Raw genomic sequence first — 20,401 nt, 5'->3', positions numbered from 1 at the left:
GTTGAAATTTCTGGTGTTACAATCTTGAAGAAAAAAAGATTTTCGGAATGTCTCAAAGATTCTTTTCGGCGTTGCACCAGAATCTTATTTTCGCTTCCAAATATCGTTATTTGGTTCAATGCATGCCAACCTGCATTTTAGAATATCAGAAAGGGTTAGAAGATACTTTTGCTTATTTACTTTACCAGTGTTGATGCAATGTTTGCCTATTCATAGCTTTCGAATGTCTCTCTGCCAATTTCCATGAAATTTTCCCAGAAGGTAGTAGATTATGTATGTATATATTATGCCTGCAGTACAATCGAAGTAATAAGAGGTGCTCACTAATTGCTGTCTGAAGGGCGAAAAGCACGGTTAGTCTCAATACATGTTTAAACTATAAAATTGTTCATAGTTCATAGATTTTTTTGAAATTTTGCCTATGCAAGAAATTAATAAAAAGGGGTGCTAAACTAGGTGCTGTACAAAATTCATATGCACACGTTCTACTGTTTCATTGCTACAACAAAAAGTACTGCACCGATTGACATGAACTTTTGTTGGTGAAATGAACACATTTTAAGATGTTCCCGGGCCAAGTTTTAGCAATTTCAATATATCCATTGCAGAGTTACAGCCGTGTTTCTGTGTTCCGATTATTGCGGATACAGGCTTTAGAATGTTTAAGTTTAGGGAAAATTAGGAAACAGAGTTTGAGATGAGTTTGAAATTCTGAATAAAATCATAAACGTTCCGTTCTCCGTTGCCTACCAAAAGTGTAAAGCTCATTCTTGCCTTAGATTGAACTCCTTTAAAAGATTTTGTCAGGTTTCCTACAAAAAAATCCAATACACTGAAGATTTTTACGCTGTTTTTTTACTCGGAAAACCACGTTATTTCAAAAACCGCCTTGAAAAACATCCGCGTTTTTTTCAGAAACACGCGTAAAATAGTCAGGACCACATCTACCGTGACTTGACTTTTTTTTCACAAATTCCAGAAATTGCTCTGGGCATTCCAGCAGGAATCGTTTCGGTAGTTAAGCCAGAAAAAAAATATACTAAGGACTAGACTAAGGATTTCCATTCTATAATAAGTCTACCCAGAAACGGAAGAATGTTGTTTTACACGAGGCTTCACAAACCTCAAGTACCTAATATCGCAATCAAATTCATCAGTTTTATTTTCTGATAAAATTTGGGAGCTGTTTCGGGGATATCTCCAGTGATTCCTTTGTTTGAGGAATCCAGGACCTCCTGAAGAATTTATCTAGGAGTTCCTTCGGGAAGTTTTCCAGGATTTTTGGGAAATCGCTTCCTCATTTTCTCGCGAGGGAGTTTCTGTCAAGCCTGACCAGAGCTGCGGCAACACACGCGAGCTGGGAACAGCTTTCATAGTGATGGGTGATATGCAGAGGCGCGTGATCGGTTGGTGGCCGATCGACGAAAGAATGTGCAGGTTGAGGATCAAGGGCCGATTCTTCAACTTCAGCATAATAAACGTGCACAGCCCACACTCCGGAAGTACTGATGATGACAAGGACGCATTTTACGCGCAGCTCGAACGCGAGTACGATCGCTGCCCAAGCCACGACGTCAAGATCATCATAGGAGATTTGAACGCTCAGGTAGGCCAAGAGGAGGAATTCAGACCGACGATTGGTAAGTTCAGCGCCCACCAGCAGACGAACGAAAACGGCCTACGACTCATTGATTTCGCCGCCTCCAAAAATATGGCCATACGTAGCACCTTTTTTCAACACAGCCTTCCTTATCGTTACACCTGGAGATCACCACAGCAGACGGAATCTCAAATCGACCACGTTCTGATTGACGGACGGCACTTCTCCGACATTATCGACGTCAGGACCTATCGTGGCGCCAACATCGACTTCGACCACTATCTGGTGATGGTCAAACTGCGCCCAAAACTCTCCGTCATCAACAATGTACGGTACCGGCGACCGCCACGGTACAACCTAGAGCAACTGAAGCAATCCGATGTCGCCTCAGCATACGCGCAGAATCTCGAAACCGCGTTGCCAGACGAGGGCGAGCTTGATGAGGCTCCTCTTGTGGACTGCTGGAGTACAGTGAAAGCAGCCATCGACGACGCAGCAGAGAGCACCATCGGGTACGTGGAACGGAATCGGAGTGCAGAACGGTTTTGGAGGAGAAGAACGCAGCGAGGGCGGTAATGCTGCAGCAAGGGACTCGACAGCACGTGGAATGTTACAAACAGAAGCGGAAACAGCAGACCCGCCCCTTTCGGGAGAAAAAGCGCCGCCTGGAAGAAGCGGAGTGTGAAGAAATGGAACTGCTGTGCCGTTTCCAAGAAACACGGAAGTTCTATCAGAAGCTCAACGCATCCCGCAACGGCTTCGTGCCGCGAGCCGAAATATGCAGGGATAAAGAGGGAGGCCTCTTGACGGACGGACGTGAGGTGATCGAAAGGTGGAAGCAGCACTTCGATCAGCACCTGAATGGCGTGGAGAACGTAGGCACGGGAGCCCACGGCAGCGGAAGAAACGACGACGCCAGTGCAGCGGAGGACGGAAATGAACCAACTCCCACACTGAGGGAAGTTAAGGATGCCATCTCGGATGCCATTCACCAGCTCAAAACCAACAAAGTAGCTGATAAGGATGGTATCGCAGCTGAACTCATCAAGATGGGCCCAGAAAAGTTGGCCACCTGTCTGCATCGGCTGATAGTCAGGATCTGGGAAACCGAACAGCTACCGGAGGAGTGGAAGGAAGGGGTAATCTGCCCCATTCACAAGAAAGGCGACCATTTGGAATGTGAGAACTTCAGGGCGATCACTATTTTGAATGCTGCCTACAAAGTGCTATCCCAGATCATCTTCCGTCGTCTGTCACCTAAAACGAATGAGTTCGTGGGAAGTTATCAGGCTGGCTTCATCGACGGCCGGTCGACAACGGACCAGATCTTTACCGTACGGCAAATCCTCCAGAAATGCCGTGAATACCAGGTCCCAACGCATCACCTGTTCATCGGCTTCAAAGCGGCATACGACAGTATCGACCGCAGAGCTATGGAGAATCATGGACGAAAACGGCTTTCCTGGGAAGCTGACTAGATTGATTAAAGCAACGATGGACGGTGTGCAAAACTGCGTAAGGACAGGCCCGGATTAAGGATTGTGGGGGCCCGGGGCCCGAGCGGATGTGGTGGCCCCTCGGAGAGATGACCAAAAATCGTTTTCCTTATTTTCGAACAGTACTTAAGCAATATGAAAAATAAAGCTAATGTAAGCAACCAAAAAAGGTTTTTGTGGGGGCCCCTAAAATGTGGGGGCCGGGCCCGGCTTCCCCCTTAGATCCGGCCCTGCGTAAGGGTTTCGGGTGAACTATCCAGTTCATTTGAATCTCGCCGGGGACTGCGACAAGGTGACGGACTCTCATGCCTACTCTTCAACATCGCTCTGGAAGGTGTGATGCGACGAGCCGGGCTCAACAGCCGGGGTACGATTTTCACAAAATCCGGTCAATTTGTGTGCTTTGCGGACGACATGGACATTATTGCCAGAACATTTGGAACGGTGTCAGAGCTGTACACCCGCCTGAAACGCGAAGCAGCAAAGGTGGTGAATGCCTCAAAAACAAAGTACATGCTGGTAGGCGGAACCGAACACGACCGGATCCGTCTGGGTAGTAATGTTACGATAGACGGGGATACTTTCGAGATGGTGGAGGAATTCGTCTACCTCGGATCCTTACTGACGGCTGACAACAACGTGAGCCGTGAAATTCGGAGGTGCATCATCAGCGGAAGTCGGGCCTACTACGGGCTCCAGAAGAAACTGCGTTCGAAAAAGATTCACCCACGCACCAAATGTACAAAACGCTAATAAGACCGGTGATCCTCTACGGGCACGAGACATGGACCATGCTCGAGGAGGACCTACAAGCACTCGGAGTTTTCGAGCGACGCGTACTAAGAACGATCTTCGGCGGTGTGCAGGAGAACGGTGTGTGGCGGAGAAGGATGAACCACGAGCTTGCTGCACTTTACGGCGAACCCAGCATCCAGAAGGTGGCCAAAGCCGGAAGGATACGGTGGGCAGGGCATGTTGCAAGAATGCCGGACAACAACCCTGCAAAGCTGGTGTTTGCAACTGATCCGGTTGGCACAAGAAGGCGTGGAGCGCAGAGAGCACGATGGGCGGACCAGGTGGAGCGTGACTTGGCGAGCATTGGGCGCGACCGAGGATGGAGAGCGGCAGCCACAAACCGAGTATTGTGGCGTACTATTGTTGATTATGTCTTGTCTTAATGATGTGGAACAAATAAGTGTATGTATTCATCTAGCATTCTGTAATTTGTTCAATTATTGTATTTTGAAATTCTCAGAGGCTCTTCATGTGGCAGCTTTAGCCTTGAATAATTCTGCAGGATTTTCTCAGGAATTCTCCGAGATATGCCAATTTTTTTAAATACCTTATTTGCACATTCTTCCAAAAATACCAGATGCTTGCGATAACCTCAACTGAATTCGTTCAACAATTTCAATTTACGTCGAAACATATTCTATTAATCTTCCAGAATCTTTTTATGACTAAAGCCAGGAATTAAAAACAGGAATTCATGTGGACACCTCTCCAATAAGAAATTCCACCAGTTTATGTTTTGTTTCAATCAATCTATTTTTATCAACAATTTTATAAAAATTCCTTAAGAGTTCAACATAACATCCCAGAAAAAAGGAGAAATTCATGCCTAACAGTTTCCCAAGTTGCCAGCGTGCCTGAGGTACTTACGGATTACTACGGGCAATTTCTCCAAGTTCCAAGCAATTCTCGCGTTTAGTATCATACTGCGTATCTACAATGATCGATTTTTCTTCATCGATTTTCTCTTCGGATTACTCCGGGAATAGGACAGATCAGTGAAGTACTAGATTTGTAGTAATGAGCTGAATTTTAGTATGGTGAGAAGGTGAATTCTCCGTTTCTGCAATGAAATGGTGCAAAAAGCGTGGGTATTATGATTCCTTGCCTAATTTGATGCTGTTTGAGCAAAACTTTGGGCAACAGTGTTGTTTTCTCAATTTCTTGCAACATAAACAACATAGTAACTAAAGGGCGAACACGATGAAATTGCCACACAGAAAATATTGTATAACTTTTGATTGCGTTCGACAAATTTTCTAAAATCTCATTTTATGATATCGACAATATTTATATGCGCCTATACTCAACCGATTTTAATGAAAATTCTATGGTATTAGATAAACATAATATACTATTCATGGTCAAAAAATTAGCTATTTTGACGAACGCAATCAAAAGTTATACAATATTTTCTGTGTGGCAATTTCATCGTGTTCGCCCTTTATGTTCCAAAGTTTTGCTCAAACAGCATCAAATTAGGCAAGGAATCATAATACCCACGGTTTTTGCACCATTTCATTGCAGAAACAGAGAATGGACCTTCTCACCATACTAAAATTCAGCTCATTACTACAAATCTAGTACTACACCGAACGTACCCCATTACGACCGACATCCGGATTATCTCTCGGTGTGTTTCGGAGGAGGACGATTAGGACTAGCATCTAAAACAACAGAAACAACCAAAAATAATTTGCCGGCCAAGTTATTAACCAAAGAGAAAATCGATGAAGATAAATCGATCATTGTAGATACGCCTGTAAGCGCGAGAAATCTTTCCGGAGATAATATTCCTGCAGAATTTCTTCCAAAGGTTGTCCCCGTATGCTCCCAGAGTCCCTCACGGACGGGATTTCTCCTGGGATCTTTACAGAAGTTTCTTTCAGGATATTTCTCAGATGTTACCGGAAGGAAGGTGACCCTTTCGAGATTACCTCAGGAGTTATTTATGGAATTTCTACCGGTTGTTTTGGCGGAATTTCTCACAGACTTTCTACAGTTTCCTGAGATTTCTACTATAGAGTTCATCCCAGGGTGGTTTCTTCCAGAAGTTTTCCCTGTATTGCTCCTAGCATCTCTCATGGGATTTCTTACGAAGTTCCTTCTGTAATTTCTTCAAAAATATCCGCGAATTTCACGAGTTTCTACTGATATTTCTACAGAAGTTTCTACCGGAATTTCTCTGAGTCCCTTATTGGAAGAAAAAGTCTCTAAATCTCCAAAATAAGTCTGACACTTGTTGGGACTGGTACTGCCAGCGCCTGCCTGTGGAAGATCCCGGTGTGCTGATTCGGCGTAGGACATGTTAACGGGGTAGGCTTAGTACGTCAACACCTGGCGTGTGGGCAGATGGGCCGACAATTACCCACCCCTGCTTAAGATCACCAATCCGGTCAAGTCAAGTTCCAGTGGGAACGTCGAACCATAAAGAAGAAGTAGAAGCCGTACTTTTTCCACCGACGAACCGACGTGACAGCTAGAACAAATAAATTCAAATTTGTTGTCCGCGACGCCATGATGAAAAATAGCCGAACACTATCGCCACCTCTATAACGGCTCGCGATGATTTGATATTTCGACACCAAACCCCCGTGTGTTCATATACACTCAACCAAATAAACTTAAGATTTTCATAAGACCTAACTTATGAAACGACCTCTAAAAATTCATAATGATTAGGATGAATTTCATAAAGTCGCTCTTTGACGCAAAATCGCCTCACAGCTTGGCTTTTATATTTGTTTAGCAATATGATATTCTCATGCGTCGGTAGCCGTGTGGATTAAACACGAGCACAGTGATCCCGACGTTCATGGATCGAATCCAGTCTCTGTCATTTTAAGATATTTTTGCTCTTTTCATAAGTCTGTCTTATGAAATTTGTCATAACAAGCACGATCATTTTTCATAAGGTATTCTTATGACATCCATAATTTTTACTTATAGCAAAAAAACATAAGGTATTTTGATGAATTTCGTTAGTTTTTTTCGCTGAGTGTAGGAAACGGTTCGCGTCTGCGCTGATTTCTAGCGTAACATTTGAAAAGGGCCTATCTGCAAAACGTAAACATTGAGAAAATCGCATGAGAAGATTACCTTCCAGATTAGTTAATCCTATTTAAAAACGAAAGACTTTTTTACATGTGTTATTCCATCTATTGACACGTATGGAAGTCTACTTTATGGTTCTGTGCATTATTTGCATCATACCATAGCTATAATCCCATAAATAATGGATTTTGAACACGAACGGCAGATAGGCCCTTTTACATTTTTAAAAATCAGTTAGGCCCTAGCAGTTAGGCCCTTTTATCGTCGGCAATTTCAGTTAGGCCCTTTTATTTTTGCATTATTTTTAGCTAATTTAAATTATTCTGGATTATTATTATCGCTAATTCAAGGAAAGTTAAAGAGCTACTCAAAATTATTGCAAAGAAAAAAAAATCAAATTTACAAAAGGGCCTATCTGATTTGAATGGTAAGTTTTAGTTAGGCCCTTTTATTTTTTTTCTTAATTTTAGCTAATTTGAAATATTTTGGATTTATTTTCATCGATAACTCAAGGAAAATTAAAGAATTACTAAAAATTGTTGGAAAATATGAAAAATAATCAAAATTTACAAAAGGGCCTATCTGTTTAAAAATATAATTTTCAGTTAGGCCCTTTTGAATGCAGTTAGGCCCTAAAAGATTATTCAATTTCAGATAGGCCCTTTTAAAATGACATTTTAAAAGGGCCTATCTGAAATTGAATAATCTTTTAGGGCCTAACTGCATTCAAAAGGGCCTAACTGAAAATTATATTTTTAAACAGATAGGCCCTTTTGTAAATTTTGATTATTTTTCATATTTTCCAACAATTTTTAGTAATTCTTTAATTTAAATACATTGTATTTAAAATACGGGTAAAATAGTTCTTTTCACATTGATTAAGGTGTTATGGGATAGCTTAGGTAGATATTGATAGGAATACAGTTCCTTACCGATTTTGGCAACACCCGTTTTTGTCTACTCCCGATTTTGGCAACACCCGTTTTTGGCAACATTTCCTTCCCGATTTTGGCAACACCCGTTTTTGGCAACAATTTCTTACCGATTTTGGCAACACCCGATTTTGGCAACAATTTTTTACCGATTTTGGCAACAAAAAATTCTGACCAAAATTTTTTACCGAAAAATCGTTTGTATTTGTAAATGTATTTATATTTAAGCCTTACTCTTCTTCAAAAAATCACAATTCATTAAATTTTCCAAAATCAACAATTTTACAAATCATGACGTAATTTATGAACGTCACCTACAGGAATCGTTTTATAACTTGTGAATAGTCCATATTTAAAATATAAGCCAAATTGACGTATAAAAGTTGAAAATAATCCACAAAAAAAATATACCGATTTTGGCAACACCCCAATTTGGCAACATAAAATTCACCTCGTGTTGCCAAAATCGGTAAGAAACTGTAGTGAAAAATCGGGTTTGTTTACATTTTGCAGATAGGCCCTTTTCAAACGTTACGCTAGAATTTGACAGAAGCGATCGCTCGCTTTGCTGGTCGACCGTTAACCCTTCAGGACGCGCGCTGTTGTAAAAAGTACAACACTACCAAAAAACCTCGCTCGTCGTATACAGCGCGAGCGCGGTGCAGTTTTGGTTGCTTTGGTTTTTGGTTGCGCGTCCTGGAAGGTTAAATTAGGGGGGGGACAGTTTTGGATCGCCACTGTCACGTCGGTTCGTCGGTGCTTCTTCTTCCTGGCGTAATTTCCATCTGGAGAAAGCCTGCTTCTCAGCTTAGTGTTGCACAGTTAATTCTGAGAACTTTCTCTGTCAATGATCATTTTGCATGTCTATATCCTGCCTGTGGAAGTCATAAGAAGAAGCAGCAATACAAAGCAGGAAATCAGAACCTTTCAAATGTGCATTATTTCTTTAAGTAACAGCTAATATCGTCCACTAAATTTGTCGCATATTATTTCGCCTTTAATCATAAAAAAATCATATTTCAGCCTTAACAAAATTAGTTGCGAATTTCAATAATTATTGTAAGAATACATAATTGTTTAATAATTAATTATCGACTTTCTGTATTCCGTCAACAATAACTGAAATCGAGTCATTCTTAGGGGGCGCATGTTACCCCGGCATCCCCTATCAATATCGCGAAATTATTTATTATTGTAGAGGACCGTTGCTCGGTTGAAGCAACAGTCTTAAATCCTAAATACTAGGCCCGGGAAAACCGTGGAGACAACAATCTCAACATCCATATTGAACCGTGGATGGAAGAGCGTTATGTATGATCTAGGAACGACGTAGGGACTGGGTGAAAGAGAGCTTGTGGAAATCGATTTCACTGTCAGGCAGGACTCCCCTTGCCCCACTCCCTGCTCCCTTTTCCTGTCTGGTTATGTTTGTTCTGAAGACGCATGCACTTTGAAGGATTGAATGACGGTCGGACTTTGCGGAAAACGACGACGACAAAATTGCATCGTCAGCAGTTATTCCACCCCATTCGGCTTCGAAAATCCAGTTCATCAGAACAAGAACACTATTTAACACACACGAGTCAATTTTTTTGCACCGGGAGTGAGCCAGACAAATCCGCCGAGGATTGCGTGTTAATGGCCAGCGAAAAACATGGATCCATGCATGCGATTATCACACACACCCAACTTCTAGGGCTTTCTTCTGCGCTGTACACTCGCCCGTCGCACTTACAATCACTAGCAGGTACCCGGCCTTTCGCCGATTATGCACCGCACTTTTCACACGGCAAACAACGCACTTTTCACTCAGAAAATCACCGAAATTTTCGCCGATAAACAAGCCACTTTTTCAAACACTCGAGTTTTAAAATCGCGATTCTTGAACCGAACGCATCTCGAACGCAAGCAAGCGAAAAGCACCAGCACAGGGAAAACAAGTTCGACGGACGAGACGACGATCGACCGGACGAAGCACAGTGGGGAATTTGTAAATTTAGCCGTACCAAAAACAGCTACCTATATAATAAAAAAAATATTTACAAATAATTTGTATAAATAATTTAATTATGGACAAGACTTGTCCATGTAACTTAGTTACATCTTGTCACTTAAGTTTGAAGAAGAGAGAGTCGATGAAGAGTAATTTATCATGTTACTTTCGCCATTATTCAAACTGAATCTAGATAAATATTTCGGTAGTCCAACCCCATTCACACAATTTGACAATTTTCAAGCCTTTCCCACAGTGTTCTGCGCTAGTGTAAACGTCTCAGGTGTAAACCAAAGACGGATTTGGTTCTGTCCTATTTTCACTCATGCGTTATCTGTCAAAATGATGGTCAAAACAAAATGGTCGATCGATCGTCTTCAAAATTTTGACAGGGTATCAATAAAGATGATAAGATGGTAGATGGTAGATCAATAAAGATGATAAGATGATAAGATGGTAGAAATCTAGTAGGAAGGAAATAGCGATCGGGAGAGAATTTTTCCAGAACCACATCGCGTATTCGAGAAAATCGTGCTCAAAAAAATCGTGTAAAATAAATAAAACCGCTTAAAAAAGTCGTGTATAAAGAATTTAGTGTACATGAAATGATTTTTACATCTGCTTATATAATTTTCCCACTGTGGGACGGCGGTGACGGGAGGCGACAGCGTTTAAATGTGAGCGAGAAATGCCATCTCTCTTGCTCCTGCGGAGACAATGTGTCAGCGTGCTCTTTTGCACTAGTGGATGTTTGAGCATCCAAACAAACCAGCGTCGCGGCGCGTATCAAAAGTTGCTTTGAAAAGTCGACTGCCGGACGAGTCGGCGGGCGACGCCAAAAATGCAATGACGCAGGGGTGGCATCAAGAATTATCGACGATTGAATCGGTTGGCGTTGGAAGTTTTGAAATTACCGATTCGTCTATGTGACATTTCAGGCATTTCATGTGACGTGCGAAATAAATATTACGTTTTTGTATACCGCATTTAGTTCACCACTGGACTGCGCACTGAGTATTCATAAGTGCGAAAACGTAAGGTGCCGGCCAGAGTGGACGCGTCACGCGGCGCGACGCGGTGCAATGCGGCATTTGACAGGTCACGCGTCGACGCGCGGCAGAACTCCGTTCATTGGAATACAGGGAAAACAATCATAACATGCCAGAGTGCGCGCGGAACGATGCGAAGCGGAAAGCGTTTAGCCGCGCGACGCACGACAAAACAGTGCATGCACTGTTTTTGATGCGGAAGTCACGCGGTTCTCGCGGAGAATTTTGTATTTTTGTGTGGGTTTCGTCCGTTTTTACCAAATCATGGCGGTTATTTTACGAAATTGTTTTTCAAATGCATTTAAATGTGAATTAAAAAATATTAACATGAATAATACCACATGTTTATTATCCGGTGGCGTCTCGTAACCATAAGCGTAACTAGGTCATAGCTCTAGGGGGGGCCAAGGCCAAGTCGATCTAGATTTTTCATACTAAAAAGATACTTTTCGCCTGAACTGCGCGATTTTTTATCCGGAATGGATTAATCTGGAGGGGGCCAGGCTCCCCCTGGCCACCCCCTATTTACGCCAATGCTCGTAACCTCACTTATCACCTATTCTGTAAATCAAAATCAGTAATTCCTTTGAATTTATGACTAAAGACTTAACGGAAATAATCGAAATCTCTGTCATTTTACACCCATTACAAGCAGAGCTTTCACATTAGCCCTAACATGTTTCATGCACAAAAAGGCGTTTGCACCCTCTCGTTTATTTTACTATCTCAAAGTATTCTACTAGGGCTGCCCGGATAAAAACTAACCATAGGGTGTATGGTGAAAACCATTCCTGCACCATACAGTGTACCAGCTACAATAAAGTGTATTGTAATGAAATGGTTCGCTATACTATACATTTACATTGGATTTTTATGTAACAATATATTATACTGTTTTTCTTACGTTTGAACCATTCACTTTTCCGAAACATTATTTTTCCGTGAATTTTTAATTATTTCTGTGTTCGATTTGAATAGATCGTATGTTTGCTGTGATTCCTATGCAGATTCGACCTATTTAAATCGAACACCAGATTTATTCAGTTTAAGATTTTTTCCGTGCTTTGTTTTGTTGATGTTTGTGACTTTTTTGATGCAAAGGAAAGGAAAGAAAAAAAAAGTGAATAAGTTGAAACATCAATTTAACCTTTTGGAATCGATTTTTTTCGCCGCTGTTGACGCAACCTCGCTGGTGTCGAACACGTTTGTTATGCTCGGTTTCATCGCCGGGGTCATATATGACCCCTCCGGCTCCAAAGGGTTAATGCCAATAACATGTTTAAATCAGTGGTAAACCAGATGTCCTAAGAACTGCAGGTCCAAGCAGGGGTCGAAGAGATATGGCGGGCTCGAGGGCGGGCTAGGTGTGTAGAGTGCGATGAGAGAAATACTAATGCAATGTAGGCCAACCCGGAAAGATGCAGGTCAGATTACCGTAAATCAGTAGATGAGTTCAACACTTCAACACTATTCTTTCTGTATTTGCATTTAGGGGAGTTTTCTCCTCTTCTCTCATGTGAACTTGCCTTCGACCACAATCGAATCAAATGCGGTTGACAAACTTTATCTTTGACGTAGAGCCATCTTTAACATATGGACTGGACTGAACACTGAAATGACATTTAATATAGGTTCATCTGCGGGTTCGCTTTTTAACCTAACTTATATTTGAATCGAACTTGACAGTTATCTCATGAGTTGTTATGTATTTCAAACTTAAGTCAAACTGGTGCCTCAATATTGCAATAACGGTTAAGCACGCTGTAATGATACTTATGTACCTCGTCACCCACTTCATGCAACTACATTAGTGGTCTAATAACACTTAGCGCGCTCGGCATAGTTCCATCATGCCGCTCAAAGTGTTGCCACAAATAATGCTTAGTTTGCGAAACCCGGTTATCTGGCTGGTGGGGAATGGGAGCCTAAGCTGCAACTGTTAATGCAATCAGAGACTACTCAGACTTAGACGTGGGCGATCCTATATATGAAGGGTTATCCAAAACGCTCTGGGAATTCCCAAAGCGCATTCTAATAAATCTAATAAGCCTAAGATGCCATTAACAGGAGGAAAATGGCAAGATAATATAACAATATATGGTTTATGTAATGTAAAACAATTCAACATAACAAAAGAGAACCATTCCAAAACCATTTGATTCAATGTATAACCAGTAGTGAAATTACAATTAAAAACAATTTATTTACGGTACATTTTATTGTTTGAAACCATTCATGTACCATACAATGTACGGTATATTTAAACCCACGTATCAGTATTTTGAACAATTCATTAACAATAAAATGTATGGTTTTGCAAAAAAATATATATGGAGAAAAATATTTTTTTATATTGTTACGATACTTAACAACCTGTATAATATATTGTAAAAATCTTATTTACAATTCACGGTATGGTATCCAACATTACATCTTATTGTTTTTGTATTTTTATTTTTACAGTGGTGTCTATTGTAAAAATATGGTTCTAAATAGTACTGTTACAATATAACGTTCGGTTTTTCTACTGTATTTTTTATTCGGGTGTAAGCTTAAAAAATAGTTTCAAAATAAAAATATACTATTTTGAGTTAACAAACTTGTTCCATTGCCTTGCTGTTTAAAAATAAACGAATGGCGCCATTTTTTTAAGTATACAACCCTGTGGTAGCTCTTGTTGTATACGTTAAATCTTGTTGCTCATAAAATTTCAAAATTTGTACCTAAAGGACGGGTAGATTTGAGGTTAGGGAATCATCATTGTCCCAAATGTACACCTCTTTTGAATCATCAGAAGTAAATAGCATTTGAAGGTAAATTCAGATAAATGGTTCATTTTTAATTTTAGGTTGAGCACAATAATCACATATTTCTTGGAAATTTTTCATCAAAAACCTCTAGAAAACTGTTGAAATGTTATGACTCTTAAACCGATAGAGAGGAGACAGCTCACTTTGATTGTGTGCTACTGGTTGTCAAAGCGAACCTGTCACAATCTGTCTCTGCAACCCGAGTTGGAAATTATACATTGATGGTGTGAAGTGATCCAATATCCATAAAATCTTATCAAAACTTCTCACCGTTTGTTGTATTTTGAAAGATGACATAATTATGGTCAGTTTAATAAAATCTATATAAATAAAAATGGAATGGTGTTTGTATGTCACGAATAGGCTCGGAAACGGGCCAACGAATCTGCACCATTCTTTCAGTGTTTTATTCGTGCAGGGCTCCGACGTGTTCGTGCGAAAAAAGAATTAGAAAAATCGACCGGGAAAGCACCGAAAACGAGAAAGTTTGAAATTTCATTGTGCGGGGCATTTTTCTACGGAGCTGCATGTCAAAAAACGCAGTAGGCAGGCAGTACGACGTTTGCCGGTACAGCTAGTAGTTAATAAATAAAATAGTTATGGTCAGTATTCATGTGCAAAGGTGACGGAAATTATGAAAACTTTTCAGTTTGCTTTACGAACAGACGCGTTGCACCGCGTTCACTGTGGCTATCAAGCCGCGTTGGAAGCCGCGTCAAAAACGCGCCGCACCGCGTCGCGTCGCGTGACGCGTCCACTCTGGCCGCAGCCTAAATAAAACTGCGCGATTGCATCAAATCAAATTGATGTCTTCGGCGCACTATTTCCACCAGGCCCCTGACACGGCCTACACGAAAAAAAATTTCCATATGGAATATATAAGAAAATGTTATATATTTTTGCCATTTCGTTTTCCTAATGAAGCTCATCTGAGTGTGTTATATGAAACATAACATACGATAAATAAAAAGTATAAGTTTTAACTTATGAATGTGATTCGTTCTTTGTAATAATTTGTATTAGAATTTCCTCATAGATTGTATGCATCTAACCTAATATAATCTATTATCGTAAATTTTGTTTAAAATTCCTAATATTTTACTTTTTTCCTTATTTTTACTAAAACAATTATGTTACGATTCGTACATAATTTATTTAATATAATCAACATGGCATGAACTATATATACTAACAAAGACGTTAAAGTTGTTCCAATTTTTAAAACCTTGCTCATCACACGTTCCGGATACGGGTTTCGCCGCCTCAGTTATCCAGCGTGGCAAAGGGCAGCGGAGCAGCAGGGATCCTCATTCCGGCAATGGGTGATGCAGCCTTTGTAAGCCGGATCACAAAGAAGTAGCAGTGCCAGCCGGAATCTTTGTGTCAGCAGCAAAGTAGCGGGTGATACTTCTCTTAGTTTGGCGGAGTATCGAGGAGAAGCGGAACCTGCTGGGATCTCCATTCCGGGAGCGGGTGGCGCCGCTTTTCACCAGTTGGAACGCCGAGGAGTAGTGAAAGCCAGCTGGAATCTCCGCACCGGCTGCGACCAAGCGAGTGGGTCCGCCGTCTGCCGTCTGTTTTGTGAAGGAAAAAACAAAATGCTGAATAAGTTAAAGGCACAAAATTAAGTAGTTCAACACCTACCGTGATCTCCGAGCGTGTTTCGCAGGCTCAAAAAACTCCTATTATATTGCCGGCGGCTAAATTCAACGTGCCATGATGGCCCACGTTGGAAAAAATCTGGCGCCGTTTGGTTTTTGCCATTCAAAACAAAACCTTAGAGAATTTATTAGTTAAATCTTATACTTCTCTAGCCATAACACAAAACTTATACATGGTATAAGGAAATGTTATGGCTATTAAAAGGTCATTGCATGAACACAATTAGTTGTCTTCATGAAATCAATAACGTATTATCTTATGAAAAACATTAATCAATCTTCATAAATAAAATCATTAAAATATTTTTCGTGTATATCATTGCATTGGAATCATGGTACAGACAGGATGTCCTGGGCGCTAATAAATAGCGCCCACTGTCAAATGCGAAAACATCAACAATTTTTTGTTTAACGTTTATTTTGGTTTGTTGATCAGTTTTTGGAATCATTTTTTTCCACCTGTTATGATCACAAAACACTTCAATCTCGCTTTAATATTAATGTACGGTAAGAGGAGGCTGCGATTAGTTGAATAAAGCAACCCAACAAACACGCATTGTAAATGTGATTTCGTGTGTGGTTCACAACATCAAACAAAAGCTGCGTTTGTTGATTACACGCTCATTTCAAATTGCACGAATATGAGTATAAGGTAGTTAGATGTTGGCTACGATATATTTCATTGATGCCAGGGGCCTGATTTCCACCGACGAACCGACGTGACAGTGGTGATTCAAAAGTGTCCCCCCCAAATTTAACGGTCAACCACCGAAGCGAGCGATCGCTTCTGTCAAATCAGCGCAGACGCGAACCGTTTCCTATATGAACACACGGGGGTTCGGTGTCGCGCTATCAAATCATCGCGAGCCGTTATATTGTCGCGCTTATCTTTTATTAGAGTCCTGCGGCGGTCGTACGCTCGCAAGGCATACCGCCGCATGACAGTCGCAAGGCAAAACAAAAGAAAAAGTTTTCCCGCCAAACACAAAAGCACGTGGGTTTCGCGAAGTGACAGATGTTTTTGAATGTATTTGTGACGAACGGCAAGAGTGGCTCAGTGGAGTGAGTGTTCTTGCTGTCAAACCCCATAAATATAATGGAATTATATACTTTTAAATCTGGTGACGCTGTTATGCTCAGTGACTGTCGCACTTATATCAGAAGCCAGAGGCAGATAATCGCCATATTCTGATTTTTCTTGAGAGGCATAATAGAGGTGGCGATAGTGTTTGGCTATTTTTTCATTATGGCGTCGCGGACAACAAATTTGAATTTATTTGTTCTAGCTGTCACGTCGGTTCGTCGGTGCTATTTCTTCGCCGCATAATCACAATCTGTAAATGCATTGTTTCTCATACTGTAGATGACCATTAGCAATGGGGCACGTTCGGTGTAGTACTAGATTTGTAGTAATGAGCTGAATTTTAGTATGGTGAGAAGGTCAATTCTCCGTTTCTGCAATGAATTGGTGCAAAAAGCGTGGGTATTATGATTCCTTTCCTAATTTGATGCTGTTTGAGCAAAACTTTGGATGACTATGTCGTTTATGTTGCAAGAAATGGAGAAAACAACAACACTGTTGCCCGAAGTTTTGCTCAAACAGCATTAAATTAGGCAAGGAATCATAATACCCACGCTTTTTGCACCATTTTATTGCAGAAACGGAGAACTGGCCTTCTCACCATACTAAAATTCAGCTCATTACTACAAATCTAGTACTTCACCGATCTGTCCTATTGTCATTTAACCATTTCTCCAAGGGGTAGTCACTCTACACAGTGTGCCTTGGGCACACCGGGCACACCAGTGGCACCGGGTGGCACAGATGCCATAATGACGGATGCTATAAATTAATTTGACAATATCTGTGCCAATTCCAGCAAACCTTGAGCTCCGAAGTAAATAAAGTATCTGTCATCATCAGAATTTTCAGGTTGATTTATTTGTATGTATCAATTTTTATTAGATTATTTGTTTTTTCTAGGGTAATGGCGTTTGGACTACTACTTACACAGAAATGAACCTAAGGCAGCTTTCGTGATTAGCTTACATTATTGATTACTTTGAAAGCAATGAAAGTTAGTCCCTCTTATTCCTTCTATAATCCCCATTTGTAGATTTTTAAATGCATTGTTTAATCTACAGGAATAACGATTCAGTTAGCCATTCCGGCACCGACTTATCGTTTGGTTTCTATTGTTGCTGTTCAAGACACTTCGAACTGTCAGATATTCCCGGACAGAAGCTAGATCTGGAAGCCCTCATTGCGCTTATCGGTTTCGTCCTCAAGCGGTCCAGCATTCGATTTACGTACAAGCCTTAAACCAGCCATCTCAATCCATTCCAAAAGCAGGCAAGCTAGACGTCCATCTACACCAGACCTTCCGTGATCTGCATGTCCAACCAATCCAGACAATACACAGGCAACGTTCCAACTACGGTGTGAAATATTTCGAACGTTCATAATCGAAAAGTAGTTAGATCATGTAAACCCGGGACAATTAATAAATTGTTTAAAAGTTTTGTTTTTATAAGTAAAAATAGAACATAAGATGAATTCATTAAATTTGCCAAAATAAACATTCCAAAAACTCAGACCGGAAAGCTGGAGCTTGAGCAGCCCTTCTCGCTGGGATTGAACTTTTGGGATGTTACAGCGATGCCGTTTTATTTGTGGTCTTTCATTCTCACTTGGCGAATCCTGCTGGATAGTGCTAGGCCAGGAAAACATTGCACATCTTTGGAAAATCTTAGGTATTTTTTCGCTACTGAATCCAGTTTTGAAAGACAAGCTTATCACGGAAGTTGCGAGGACGAGTTGAACAGTAGTAAAATCGGGTGTTAGGTTCAATCCTGTGCTTGCGTCAATATAAGTCCAAATGCCGTTAACCTAAAATTAGAAACAATACAATTAGCAAGTTCTCTACGAATTTGAAAAAAATATCCTGAAAGTATTTTCGTTGACAGTTTAGGAAAAAGCAAAAACAATTAAGCACAATAAATTCCACGGTTGCTAAGAACAAATAACACCGACGAACCGACGTGACAGTGGTGTTTCAAAACCGTCCCCCCCCCCCAATTTAACGGTCGACCAGCAAAGCGAGCGAACGCTTCTGTCAAATCAGCGCAGACGCAAACCTTTCCCTATATGAACACACGGGGGTTTGGGATCGTGCTATCAAACCAACGCAAACCGTTATAGGGGTGGCGGTAGTGTTCGGCTATTTTTCATCATGGCGTCGGGGACAACAAATTTGAATTTATTTGTTCTAGCTGTCACGACGGTTCGTCGGTGCAAATAATGCCAGTGCGGCGTCGCTTTTTTATAGTAGTCACCATAATATGTACTGTGGTGGTACTATTATCGTCGCACCACCAAATCGAAGTCGTCGCTAGAAGCACATGCGCAGTTGCAGCTGCGAAGTAAATTTTAATCTATTTTTTCTGTTGCGCATCATTAAGCTAATTAAGAGCAACAATATGCACTAATCCAAATTGAGTTGCGACATTTCTAAGTAGGTTAAAAATCAATTTTCGCACGTTCGGTCACTTCGTTATTTCAACCAAAAGCATAATATCTAGATTGAGTTTAAATAAGGGCGAAAGTAACATGAGCGAGTTCTCTTCATCGACTCTCTCTTCTTCAAATTAAAGTGAGAAAATGTATGTATGGTTGAACTTTTTGGTCATAAATCGCTAGGTTGTGGTTTACACTTGGACCCGTTGCGATGCAATCTAGCGTCCAAGTGTAAAAATCGATTGAATTTGCATCTTGTCCTAGATCTTATCACTTTAATTTGCAGAAGAGAGAGTCGATGAAGAGAACTCTCTCATGTTACTTTCGCCCTTATTTAAACTCAATCTAGATATGTCTCCAACAGGAAAAAAAGCCTGAATTTCTGCTTCCAACCGGTTGAAGCTACTAGTCACCCTATTGAAAAGAAAGCAGCCCTGCCGTAACATCGATACTTTTATTCGATATTTTTGACAGCTAGGTTTGTTTTGATTTCGATTTGCACCTTTTCTTTCTCCGCAGTTGTCCAGAAAAATGTGTTTTGATTGAATAATCACCGGTTTCTAGCAGAAAAAAATTTTCAAACTACTTTAAAATACTAGTGAAATAATAAACTTCGTCAACCCACCAAGTGAAAATGAACCAAGCCGAAGTGGCTAAACTGATGTCGCAGCTGAAAATAGCCGTCCGGCCGCGCCATCGCAATCTGAAAAACATCGACGGGCCGGAGGGTCGGCTGGACAAGTTGCGCAAAACCGTCACGGCACTGATCAAACACGAGCGAATCGAGCTGAACTACCAGCGGGCAGATGAGGCTCGTGCTTACGCCGAACGACTCATTTCCGATGCCATCCGGTACGGGGACCGGCACCAGCCGACGATGGAGATGGCCGACTACTGGCTGACGGAGAAACAGCTGGTGCACAAACTGTTCAAGGTGCTGGCGCCGCGCTTCGAGGAGTACAAAGTGTCCGCCACGAGAATGTACAAAGCACCGAAGGAGTACCCCGGATGGTACCGGAAGCGAGCGGTGCTGGAGCTGCGGGGTAACCCGTACCCGGCGTTGGTTCCGAATTTGCACCAGAACCGAAGCCTGCTGCACAACGTACTGCTGGACGAGGCTCGGAAGGATTTCCGGAAGGAAAAATATGCCGAAATCGCTGCCCAGATAGGTGAGCAAGCCAAACAAACTACCAGTGAAAGTGAGGGTGGAAAGAAGTGAGTCGGGAAAGGAGCGGAATAAAAAATAGAGCTAATACGAATGCAGGAAATTGGTGTTGTGCCTTTCATTCTGTGAGAAACCCGCCGCAGCACTTGCTAGTGAAAAGTTGAACGAGTCAACGCGCACCGATGGGTTTAATTTATGCCAACGTTTTTAATTACTTTCTTGACTGTTGTTGGCGAGCTGTTGTGAGATGGGGGATGTTTTGCACTGCGGTCGTCCGATCTGGCTTGGAATGGTCTACGGTGTGGAATGCGTATCTATTTCAGCAGAAAGAA

General features: G+C 41.4%; 2 protein-coding genes across 2 annotated transcripts in view; one reads left to right on the top strand and one right to left on the bottom strand.

Moving 5' to 3' along the window:
- LOC109399713 (homeobox protein 5) overlaps positions 1–9,813 on the bottom strand; it is a 425,270-nt gene extending 415,457 nt beyond the window's left edge. The window contains exon 1 of the mRNA XM_062856465.1: positions 9,610–9,813. The gene's annotated coding sequence lies outside the window, so the exon portion shown is untranslated. The remainder of the gene's footprint in view (positions 1–9,609) is intronic.
- Positions 9,814–19,403: 9,590 nt separating this feature from the next.
- Positions 19,404–20,172, top strand: LOC109399749 (large ribosomal subunit protein bL17m). Its single transcript, XM_029867135.2, has one exon. The coding sequence runs from the start codon at positions 19,539–19,541 to the stop codon at positions 20,121–20,123; it is 585 nt and encodes a 194-aa protein (XP_029722995.2). The 5' UTR covers positions 19,404–19,538; the 3' UTR covers positions 20,124–20,172.
- Positions 20,173–20,401: the final 229 nt, after the last annotated feature.

This window comes from Aedes albopictus, chromosome 3 (assembly GCF_035046485.1).
Source record: "Aedes albopictus strain Foshan chromosome 3, AalbF5, whole genome shotgun sequence".
Taxonomy (NCBI): domain Eukaryota; kingdom Metazoa; phylum Arthropoda; class Insecta; order Diptera; family Culicidae; genus Aedes; species Aedes albopictus.
The sequence above is the reverse complement of the archived record's forward strand: the minus strand, read 5'-3'. Positions and strand labels throughout refer to the sequence as shown.

Excerpts from the sequence above, each read along its gene's own strand:
- LOC109399749 (XM_029867135.2), top strand. The coding sequence starts at position 19,539 with ATGAACCAAGCCGAAGTGGCTAAACTGATGTCGCAGCTGAAAATAGCC.